Source organism: Lonchura striata, chromosome 4A (genome assembly GCF_050655825.1).
Source record: "Lonchura striata isolate lonStrDom1 chromosome 4A, ASM5065582v1, whole genome shotgun sequence".
Lineage (NCBI taxonomy): Eukaryota > Metazoa > Chordata > Aves > Passeriformes > Estrildidae > Lonchura > Lonchura striata.
In genome coordinates this window covers 12,332,325-12,343,141 of record NC_140742.1, presented here as the reverse complement: position 1 = coordinate 12,343,141, position 10,817 = coordinate 12,332,325, and the positions used below count along the sequence as shown (strand labels likewise).

General features: G+C 41.2%; 2 protein-coding genes across 2 annotated transcripts in view; both read left to right on the top strand.

Annotated features, from left to right (window-relative positions):
• Positions 1 to 260: 260 nt before the first annotated feature.
• VMA21 (vacuolar ATPase assembly factor VMA21) lies at positions 261 to 5,429 on the top strand. Its single transcript, XM_021547799.4, has 3 exons — positions 261 to 330; positions 1,803 to 1,912; positions 3,392 to 5,429. Exons 1-3 carry the CDS (start codon positions 275 to 277, stop codon positions 3,532 to 3,534), a joined length of 309 nt encoding a protein of 102 aa, XP_021403474.1. The 5' UTR covers positions 261 to 274; the 3' UTR covers positions 3,535 to 5,429.
• A 995-nt stretch (positions 5,430 to 6,424) lies between these two features.
• The window catches only part of PASD1 (PAS domain containing repressor 1), a 109,972-nt gene continuing 105,579 nt past the window's right edge, over positions 6,425 to 10,817 (top strand). Inside the window, exon 1 of the mRNA XM_085570895.1 lies at positions 6,425 to 10,527. The gene's annotated coding sequence lies outside the window, so the exon portion shown is untranslated. The remainder of the gene's footprint in view (positions 10,528 to 10,817) is intronic.

Sequence of the window (10,817 nt, the reverse complement as noted above, 5' to 3'; positions counted from 1 at the left end):
CTCCCTCCCTCAGTCCCTCTATCCCTCCCTCCGTCCCTCCGTCCCTCCGTCCCTCCGTCCCTCCGTCCCTCCGTCCCTCCGTCCCTCCGTCCCTCCGTCCCTCCGTCCCTCCGTCCCTCCGTCCCTCCGTCCCTCCGTCCCCGGCCGCCCCCAGCCCGCTGCAGTACTCCCTCCCGCCGCCAGGCCGCGCCAGCCGCAGGGTTGCCATGGCGACGGCGGCGGCGCTCCCCGCGCCTGCGCGGCGCCGCGGCGCTTCCGGCGGGCCCGAGCGGCGATGGAGCGGGGCGGGCCGGGGCCCGTGAGCGCCGTGCCCGTGGCCGAGTTCAGGCCGTGAGTCCCGGGGCGGCGGGGGAGGACCGGCGGTGGGGCGGGAGGAGGGCCCGGCACCATCAGCCCGCCGGGGCAGCCGCGGAAGAGCCCCGGGGCGGGAGGGAGCGGGCGGAGGGAGGCCCCGGTTTGCCTCGGTCACGCTGCGTGACCCTGGGCCCCCCGAGTCCCGCCGGGCTCGGCCGTGCTTGTACACCAATGCTTGTTTTTGCCGCGTAGGGAAGCGATGAGAGTATGTCAGTGTAAGAAAAGCATTTGTCAGCAGTGGAGTTTTTAACTTTGATACATTTTACTCTTCTGTGGGTAAGTGTTGATAGAATGGTTTCTAATTTCCCTAGGGAAATTTTTTATGCAGTTTTGTCCTCCGCCCTGACAGTCCTTCAGGCAAACGCCAGTAAAGGAGAAGAATTCGGATGTTTTTCTTTTATAAAACTACTTAATATGCTGCCTAAATGTATGGCAGTACATCAGCAGCCAGCAGTGCTGTGTAGAAGCTGTGCATGGCTGCACATAACTGTCAGAGGATGAAATAGTTTTTTTCCCCATTTCCACTTTTTTTTTTCAAAGAAAAACACATATATTCGTCTTTTAACGCCCTAAGGATTCATGTCTTTGAATGATGCAATCTTTGAAAGTCAGAAGGTTATTGCCTGCCTTACATGTTTACCTCAGCATAAAGTAATACAGTTAGCCGGGCAGAGTGAGTGAGAACTGGTGGAAACACACAGAACCAGGCTGTATGTGGTGTTTTGTAAACACAACACCTGTTCTAGCAGGTCAGGTTCAAGGAGACCTGCCAAGAACATAAACCTTCATAAGCCTTCTCTTGTAAAAGGTCTTCCAGGTTTAGGTCTGTGAAGGCAAAGTTTTGGTGTAGTGGCTCTATGCTGTGACTGTTACTACACTTATTCCAGCTCTCTTAGTTAAAAACTGATTATTTTTAAATAGAGGAAGAAGACCTAATAAAAAGGAACTTGGAGTAGTAAACTGTTACATTCATTTGGTGTACTTCCCTTTCTATCCCAGCCTGTAGGATTTGTCATTTTCTTGGACTTGTAGTTACTTTAAAAAAAAAAAAAAGGGAACTTGGCAAGTTTTAATGCAGGATACTGCCATATGACATGTACATGTGTAACTAATATTAGATACTTAACAATATGCAGTAATGCACTGATAAACCTATTAACATAACCCCCATATGTTACAATGCTTATAAAGCAGTAACAGGGAAAAGTAAAGTATAAAGTTTGTTTTTAATTTTGTTTGTGAGCTTAGACTGGCAGATTCATTACATTGTTTTGGATGCTCTCATTTTTATTGCAGACAACAAATGCATACTTCAAGTCTTTATTGCTTCCAAACAATACACTTACTCAGTTCTTGAGAACTAATCAGCTTCTGTTGGGAACAAGTTCTTGTCCTGTTTCAGGCATATATATTGTGACTTTGTGTGTAACTTCTCTTATTTATTTCAGAAATGAGGGTTCATTAACATCAACTTTAAGAACGCTTCTGTTCTTCACAGCTCTAATGATTACATTACCCGTTGGGCTATATTTTTCATCAAAGGCTTATGTATTTGAAGGTAATTTTGTTTCTGCCAATTAGCATTATTATTACTAAAATAGAGGAGAAGCACAATGCTCTAATAGCATCTTTGTTCTTCCTGTTTTGAATATTTGTTTCCATATGTAGACAAAAAGTCCTGTAATGTCTAGTTATAACAGAAAATTATATAAATGGTTAATGTATCTTTCTCTGCATTGTGGTCTGCAATCCAAAATCTGCTGTTTATTATACAATCGTTTATACTGTATAGAGGTGCACTGTTCCTATACCTAAAGGGTTTTTAACACTACCCTGCAGAAGACTTCTGTTAGAATCATCAGAGATATGTTTCCTGCAGGTATTGCAAACTAGTCACGTGTTTGAGACAGAATAATGTTGTTTCTGAGGTTTATATTTTGCTTTTTGAAACATAGGCACATTTAAACAAGTTATATGCAATTTGAAATATTGAATGTAGTTGCTTGTGGAGCTTTCTTTTAATTAAAAAAATAAAAAGGAAGAGAGATTATGGCTGTTTGAACAAGGAGCCATGTTGTAGTCCTGATCCTGCAAGGCTTTAATACTTACCTCCTGCAGTTCTAGGAAGTTATCTCCTTTGGAAGTGGGGAGGAGGAAGGGAGAAAGCAGCTGCTTTATGAGCAGTTCATGAGTGTGTAACCGAGTTGTTCTGAGATTATTCTCCTTTGGTGTGTACTGCTGTATGTAGTACATCAAGGCTCAAAAGTTGTTAAGTAACTTTCAAGATCCTTTTTAGCTTTTTTTTTTTTTTAATTTGCAGTGTAGCAAGCTGAGCTTTAACTTCACTGTGTCAGTTAATGACAAGATCTGTTGGCACTGAAAGGATTGTCTTTGCAGGGTGATGATTTTGGAGTGCTGTAATGTGTAGGTTTTGTTTGCTTTTGGGGAGACTTTGTTGGGTTTTTAAAATCAGTTAAGGGAAACAATATTTCAGTGTTTGGTTATTTAAATATTTGAAAGCTTGTTTTATATAAGATGCATTCATGTATAGTAACTGGTGGGGCATTATTGTTTTATAGTCTAAATACAGAAGGTAATAGTCTTCTAAATTTAATTGTTCTTCTACTGTTTTCTCCTGTTGTAGTGTCAAATTATTACAGAATTCTTCCCCTTCTTCGTCCCACCTCCCTTCCCTCTTTTATTCCCCCACAACAAGTTGCATTTAGGAAAAAAGGATGTTGAGGTTAGTTTGGTGCTAGAAGGTACTATCAGAAAAAGTGAATGTTGTAGAACTCTAAGCTATTGATGTCAAATCTAGGTTATTCTATGTTAAATATTGAATACTGTACTGTTGATTTGCTCCAGAAATAGTTTCAAGGCCTTTAACTGTCACAGTGAATTTTCTCCTGTGAATCATTTTGAGCTCAGACTTTTGATACAGGACTAAATGTAACTTTGGTTTTTGGGGAGAATTGTGACCTGACATGTCAGAGTTCCTAGCTCATAACTAATATTCTTTACTTTTTTGTTTTCTCAGGTTCCTTGGGAATGTCTGATAGAGACAGCTATTTTTATGCTGCCATAGTTGCTGTAGTCACTGTCCATGTGGTGCTTGCTCTCTTTGTTTATGTGGCCTGGAACGAGGGTTCACGGCAGTGGCGCGAAGGCAAACAGGACTAAAGTGAGAATCGTCGGTGTCTGATGTCCACAGACTGTAAATCAGATTTTTTGTGAGCTTGAAGGAAAAGCATTCTTCCAAATGTGTAATACGCATGCACAAAGGGGAGGCTGGTGCCTCAGTTGTGGTTAAAATAAGACTTGTGCTCATCTTGACTATGTACTGGTGTTCTCTGCAATGGTGATGGAAGTTGTTCTTTAGCTAGCTTCTACTATGTTGAGCTGAGGAGGCCTTAACTTGCAATTAAAGTAGAATAATTATATATTTTTTGAAAACTCCTGTAGCTACTTTTGCCATGCCTAGTATTTTCCTGGCTTGCTCTGAAAATAATATTGGCATGAAGCAAACATTACATTTTTAAGGAATTAAATTGCTGTTTAGAAAAGCTACATTACTTACTATGCAGCTACAGTATAAAAGATGGAATTTCATTTTGCTGTGAATAGTTTCCTGATTTATATGTGTTGTGGTTTAACTGCAGCCAGGAATTGAGCACCATGCAGCTGCTCACTCACTGTGACCCCTTCGTGGGATGAGTGGGGGAATCAGGAAAGCAAAGTGAGAAAACTCATGGGTCAAGATTAAGACAGTTTAATAGATAAAACAAAAGCTGCACATGTAAGTGTGTTGGTTTTGAGTACAAATTCAAACCATAGCCCCATGGTAGCTATTATGAAGAAAACTACCTCTATCCCAGCCCAAACCAACACAATGGGATAGGTGTAATTAATCTATTTCTGTGTTTAGAAGTAATTTAAAAAACAATTGTTTAGAAACTCAGGTGATGTCTTTCTAATGTGAAGTACAATTTTTTTTCAAATATATTTTTTATTGCAGTGTAAAATTCAATCTAATTTCCTTTTGGGAGGAGTGATATCGTGCATTGCTCATCTTTCTCCTCTTCTGCAATTTATCCTGATAATGCAAAGGAAAGGGCATAGCTTAGTTTTTGTATGTCTTTAGACAGGTATGTACCTCCTTGATATTTGCTGAAATGTGCAGTTGGATTTCCTATGGTAGAGCAGTGTCCGTAACAGTCATAAGCTGCTGTAATGGCTGGTAGGGGAAGGAGCAAGAGAAAACAAGCTGTTGTCTGCAAATGGTGTCCTTTCTGAAGCAGAGGACACAAAAATGACCACATGGAAAATTGACTTTTCTTCATAACTACTTACTTGTGCACTGTGAAATGATACAATATGATGATTGTTTTCTTTTTCCTTGGTTGTGCGTAGAACTTCCTGTAGTCACACCTTAGTGAGATTTTTGTGCTGTAAGATAACATGACTTTCATTCCACTGTTGTGCTGTTGTTAGCAAGCTTTTTAATCTGGCTAAAACATTTTTCCTAAAGTTCCAGCAAGGCAAACTTTCTTAACCCTGGTAATGGTTGTTAAGCAGTTGTGCTTGAGGTCATTCTGTTAATTTATATTTTACAGTTTATTGTATTAGTTTAGCCTTTCTTGGAAGTTTTTTGCTTAATATGGGGCTTGGCATGGTTTTGGTGTTGCATGTGTCTTTGATAAAACTTAGGCATAATTGAGGCAAAAATTGGTTATCTGTGCCCAGTGGCTTGATTATTGTGTCCCCAAGCCTCATTCTTGTCTTGTCCACTCCAGTTCCAGGTGTGCACAAACATATGCACCGTGGCACACTAATGCAAATCAGTTTTTACACTTTGTTTCTGCCATGTTACCTTTTCTCATCCAGAGCCCCCTTGTCAGGTTGCTGCTGGCAAACTGGAGAATCTTCTCAGAGCACTTGAAGTGCAAAGTTAGTTTGTACATGGGCACATTGGCTTCCTGTTCTCCAGTGTATGAAGTGTATGTTGTGGAACAAATACTGCCTTTTAATAAAGATCTGCCCTGCAATACATGATCCAGTAAACAATATGTGCTGAACACTTTTTGAATAATGTCTTTAATATTCCACATGTAGAGTACAGCTTAAAGCAAATATATAGCACCATTCAATAGCTTAACTTTTTTTCTTACTTTTAAATTTTATTCACATTGGAGAAAAAAGAGTTACACTTATGAAATAAAGAATTTGAAGTTTATTTGGTACTAGAAGACGGTGGCAGAAAAAATGAATATTACGGAAGTCTAAGATGTTGACTTCAAGAGGAATACACCTGCTATGCTCTATTAGCTGGGTCCTATGCTATGTCTGTTTTATGTTTCATGTAGCAGAATCCCTAGACACAAAGTTAATGACAGGGAAATAATTCCTTATTATAACTGTTGAGTTAGAAAAATCTGGCAGGTTTGGCCTCTGCTGTATGTGCAGGTGCTGTTATGTCTCAGCATTTGGGGGTAGTGAGCTGAGCATGAATTTATCCATTGGAAGATCTTTGAAGGTAATGCTTTGTTTCACCACAACATTCCTGGTGAGAAAAGAAGCACCAGCCCAGTCTGCAGAGCCAGAGCCAGGTGCTGGTTTGATGCTGCCTGTGCTTCTGAGAGCAAACAATCCCTCAGGTAAAGGATGCAGTGAAAGCAGCTCGTGGAGGGTTGTCCCCTTGCAGCTCAGGGAGGTCCACGGGGACCATTCTCTTCCCTCCCTCCTTGCCAGCAGTGGGGAGCCACACTGGAGCAGTGTGTTCCTGGAGGACTGCACCCTGTGCAAGGAACCCACACTAGAGCAGTTTGTGAGGGACTGAGGAGGAAGGAGGGCAGGAGCAATGTGTGAAGAGCTGACCACAGCACCCACTCCCTATCCCTCCTGGGGGAGGTAGAGAACTTGGGAGTAAAGTTGAACCTGGGAAGAAAGGAGTGCTGGGGGGCAGGTGTTTTATTTTGCATCACCCTACTCTGATTTGATGGGTAATAAATTAATTTCCTCACACTGGGTCTGTTTTTCCCATGATTGTAATTAGTAAATTACTTCCTTGTGCTTTTTCTCAACCCAGGAACCTTTTGTTACCTTTTCTTTCCCCATCCAGCTAGAAAGGGGAGTGTTACCATGATTTTGATGGGCATATAGTGTCCAGCTCAGGTCAAGCCCACCACATTTAAACTGACAAAAGTTGTGGAGAGATCAGAATTCTTGTTTGCTTGATTTTTTTATTTTCTATAGAATGGTGATGTAAACTTTTAAACAGTGTGGTATTCTAAAGTGGTGTAAGCTTGTTCATTTTATTACAAGGAATGGATTTGAGACAACTCTTAAAAAGACAACTGGGAAAACTGCATAAGTCCTTCAGTACTTCATGTATGCCTCTCACTTAATGTTCTTTCATGTGTTTGCATAGGTTGACAATTAGTTCAGCTAATGCAAGCAATTTTATCTCACAGTGAGCAAATACCTTGAGACAGATTGTAGCAGAAATTTTCCAGAACATTTTCCAAAAGTGAGCAGACAGTGGGGGAATTGGGAAGTGGGAAATAAGTGACTTGTCATTTGGTTTTGTCTTCTGTACTTAATATCTCTGTTTTTTCAATTGCCTAGAGGATACTGTGGTGGTAGGTACCCAGCTTGTGACAGTGTGCAGGTGAGTGAGCAGCTTTGGTTTGTGCTTAGGGATGCCTGACTAAACTCTCTATTAACTGCCAGCACTGAGTAAGAAGTCTCCAGAGCAAATGGTGATGATGGTGGTCATGTCATTAACAGGAATTATCATTGATCAAGGTACATGAACTTGAAACAGTCTTAATAGTACATTTGAAACAAAACAAAATACTGCCTACCTGTTTCTTGCATTGTAAGAAAGAGCCTAGTAATAACACTCAACATTAAAAAAACAAAACCCCAAGAAAACAGCCAAACACAAAAACAACAACCCTACCCTTCAGAAAGGACAAGCTCCTGTGCTGTTTTCACCCTCAGGCAGAGGGCAGGCTGTGCTACCTGATCACTGATGGGCCAGGGGAGGGTGTGGTGCTCGCTGAGAAATTCTGTTCTCACCTAGTGCATTGGTGAACAATAGAATGTTTGATGTTACTGCAAGTTTGGTGGGTTTCAGCCTGCTGTGACTGCTGTAGTTAAATAAAATGTGCTTAGGCTTCTGACAGCCCTTGCAGCTGGACAGGGTGTACTGAGAGCATCCTGCAGGGGTGCAGTTGGTACTAGTTTGGGTGAGTAAGGGATGAGGAAGCAAAGGGCCCTTAAATAACCAACTGAGCCATACATTGTAGTATTCCAAAATACCATATTTTGGATGTGACAGATGTAGGTAAGGTGCAGCCCATGGGGCAAGAGAAGAAGGGTCCTGTGAAGCAAAGGAGTGACTTGGAGGAAATGGGGTGAGGGCTAGAATGTGCTAGCATGGCTTGATATATGATGGCAGAGGCACCATGTGTTTTGTTTGGAAGTGTTTATTCCACTGTTTTCCAAGGGATTGTGTAGAACCATTGGTCTCAAGTATTGAATGTAAATAATACAAAATAGTAAGATAATTCTATTTTAAACTTCCAACTAAAGTTGTTCATAGATTGACAGCTTTGCTGTGTGAGATCTGGGACACATTTATTTACTTTGTCTTGTACAAACCAGCATTGTTTCTGGCTCTGAGTCATCTTGTAGAGCATGGTCAAGCCCTTGGAGTGTAAATATTACTTTAAAAATACCAAAGAGCAGCTGCCACTCTAATGTTTCATTTGCTCCAATCAACTGTCAGTTTAAGAGTAATACAGAAGCTGCTTGTTTGAAGGTGACAGAAAGCAGAGCTTCTTGTGTCCCTGTAAGAGGAAGCCCTCAGCTGCTTGAATGGGTCTTGCAAGAAGAAATTGCTGTGTGATTCAGAGCCCCCACAGTCATTCTCTTCTCTGAAGATACACCAGTGTCTGAATTTCTGAGCTGTTGGCATAGAGCTTGAGTCTCTTTGTTAGGAGAAGCACAGTGTTGTGTAACAATGCTGAGCTGTAGTTGTAAAAGAGGAAATGGAGGTAAGCTCCTGGGACTTGAGCTCTGTTTGAACCTAAGGCAGTAAGAAAAGGGATGGAGAAAATGTATGTGGATTCCTATAGAAAGCAGCTTTTTTAGGTGCTGGTTACTAAACCACGAGTCAGAGCCAATCAAGGTCCTTTTTCAAAAGGCAGGGATATGGACTGGGAAGTTTTGTGGGGAAGGATGCCCAGGGTAAAGAGCTAGGAAAGCTGATAAAAGTAGATAATTTGGTGACTGGCTGGCTGAATGCCTGGGATGGAGATTTTTTTTCTAGGGCAGGTTTGCTGTCATGCTTCACAACCCTTTTTTTGTACTAGTTTTGGATAGTTCTTGCTCAGATGATTCCCCTGTTGGCCCACTGTTTTGAGGGGTGATCAGGTGCATACCTGCAGCTGTGCTTTTAACACACTACAAACTGCTCACAGGCCTGCAAAAAAGGTTGTTCCTGCTTTTAGTTGCCACATGAGACACTGTGGTTTAATAGTTTTAGTGGAAATGGCCCAGGGCATAGGCACAGGGGGTATGTTATTAATTAAAACTGTTTGTAATTGAAGAAGGATTTATGAGTGAGAGTAATAGCAGTCAGAGATTAAGAGCAAACACTTCTGTGGGTGTGGGCCCATGCTGCAGGCACCATGGAGGATATGTTTAATACCTTTGCAGTTCTTCATCCTCAAGATGCAGGTTTTTTTACTATGCTTAAGTCATTAATGTGGCTCTGCTAATGTTAGAGATCAGTGGAAGTTTGGCTTCACAGCTGGAATGCTGCTCATTTCAGGGGACTGAGTCTTTGATGTGTAGGTGGTTTTGTGTCTGACAGAAGAAGAAAAACCCACTTTGCTCTCAAACCACATCACACTTGGAGCCCATTCCTAGAATAATTCCTACAGAATTAGCAAGTTAATATGAAGCATTATGATAGAGCATAGAGTTTTCTTTACAAACTTTTGTTATATCTGCAATGTAATGCTTTTTTCTTCATAGTCAAGTAGGCACTCGCCAAAAAATTTAAACCACAGGTGATTCTAATGATTTGGGTGTTGGAACTATTTTGATGGCTGTGTTAAGTACAGCTACCTGTTTAAATGTGGAGTGGCTGTAGCTCATCTGCAGGGTTTGCCCAGTATCTCTGAGGCTTGGGTAGACACCAAATCCTGTGTTTAATAGAGATTCCTCTGCTGGCCTTAATGCTTAGGGGCTTCAACCCATCTCCCAGTTTTACTTAGTGAAAACTGGACCTGGACTTTTACCTAATTTTGCCTAGCTTGATGCTCTCTTCAAGGTCTGCAGACATGGTAGCCCATGATTTCCTTCCTTGTCAGTTCTTCTGAATAGTCCATTAAATCCCCATTTCAGTATTTTTTGCCACTGTTCAGCTGGCCTTAGACTTTTCTGAGTTTCTTTCAGGTATACCTTTTCTCTGTCTCGTGATTTCCTTCCACATCTAAAAACTTAAAGTAATAAAGGCTTGTTGAAATTTGCACAGTGCTGGGGGATGGTGCTGCTCTTAAATGGTGCCATTCCATTTTCTTTTCAATGGTGTTGGTGCTGGGCTTTTGTCCTACTTCACACTTCAAGAGCATGTCCCTTAATTTTTCCACAAGGTTCAGCAGGGAATGAGTTCAGGGGTCAGGATGCAGAATATGCATATGGTGCTATGCAGGGTAAGGTTTAGCATGAGATGAGAAAAATACAGCAGTGAGCAAATGATAAAGGAATTAAACTAATATAGAGTCCCTATTTTATCATGTGTGCCTTGGGGTATGTGCATGTCTTAGTCTTAGCTCTAAGCAATGTATTGTTTGGGAAAGTACATGCAAGCATGACTAATCTGCATTTGTCTTCCTCTCCCAAAACACTGTTTCATTTGAAATGTTTTATTTCTCTTTATTTAAAGAATATTATTTCATAATGCAAAAGCTATTTTTCTAGAACAATTGGTTGAAGTATTTCTATTAATCTTTCTATTATTTAAGCACTTCTATCTGCAATGCACAATAGAAACGACTTTATTTTGTTTGAGACAAGCTTGCTTTTTATCCTACAGAAACAGTGACTCATGAGATTCATCCAAGCCTCATCTGTATTCCTCCCCCAGCTAATAAGTTAAATGTGAGTTTTGTGTTTGTATTAAAAGACAGCCTGTGTGTACCTCACCAGGGAGCTTGTTTGAACATGGAGTTCACAAGAGGAAAATTCCCTGCCACAGTAAAATTGCTTCATTAGGCATTAAGGAGCTTTGCAAGTTTGCTCCTTAAGTGAAGAAAACAGCATTGGATTTAATTCATGGTTAACACTTAACAGTGATCCTAGTCTGGTGTGCACTTCACCAGGATGCCAGAAGGTTCTGATACATGAAGAGACTACAGAAGGCAGAGACCTGTAATGCTTTGTCTTTGGGC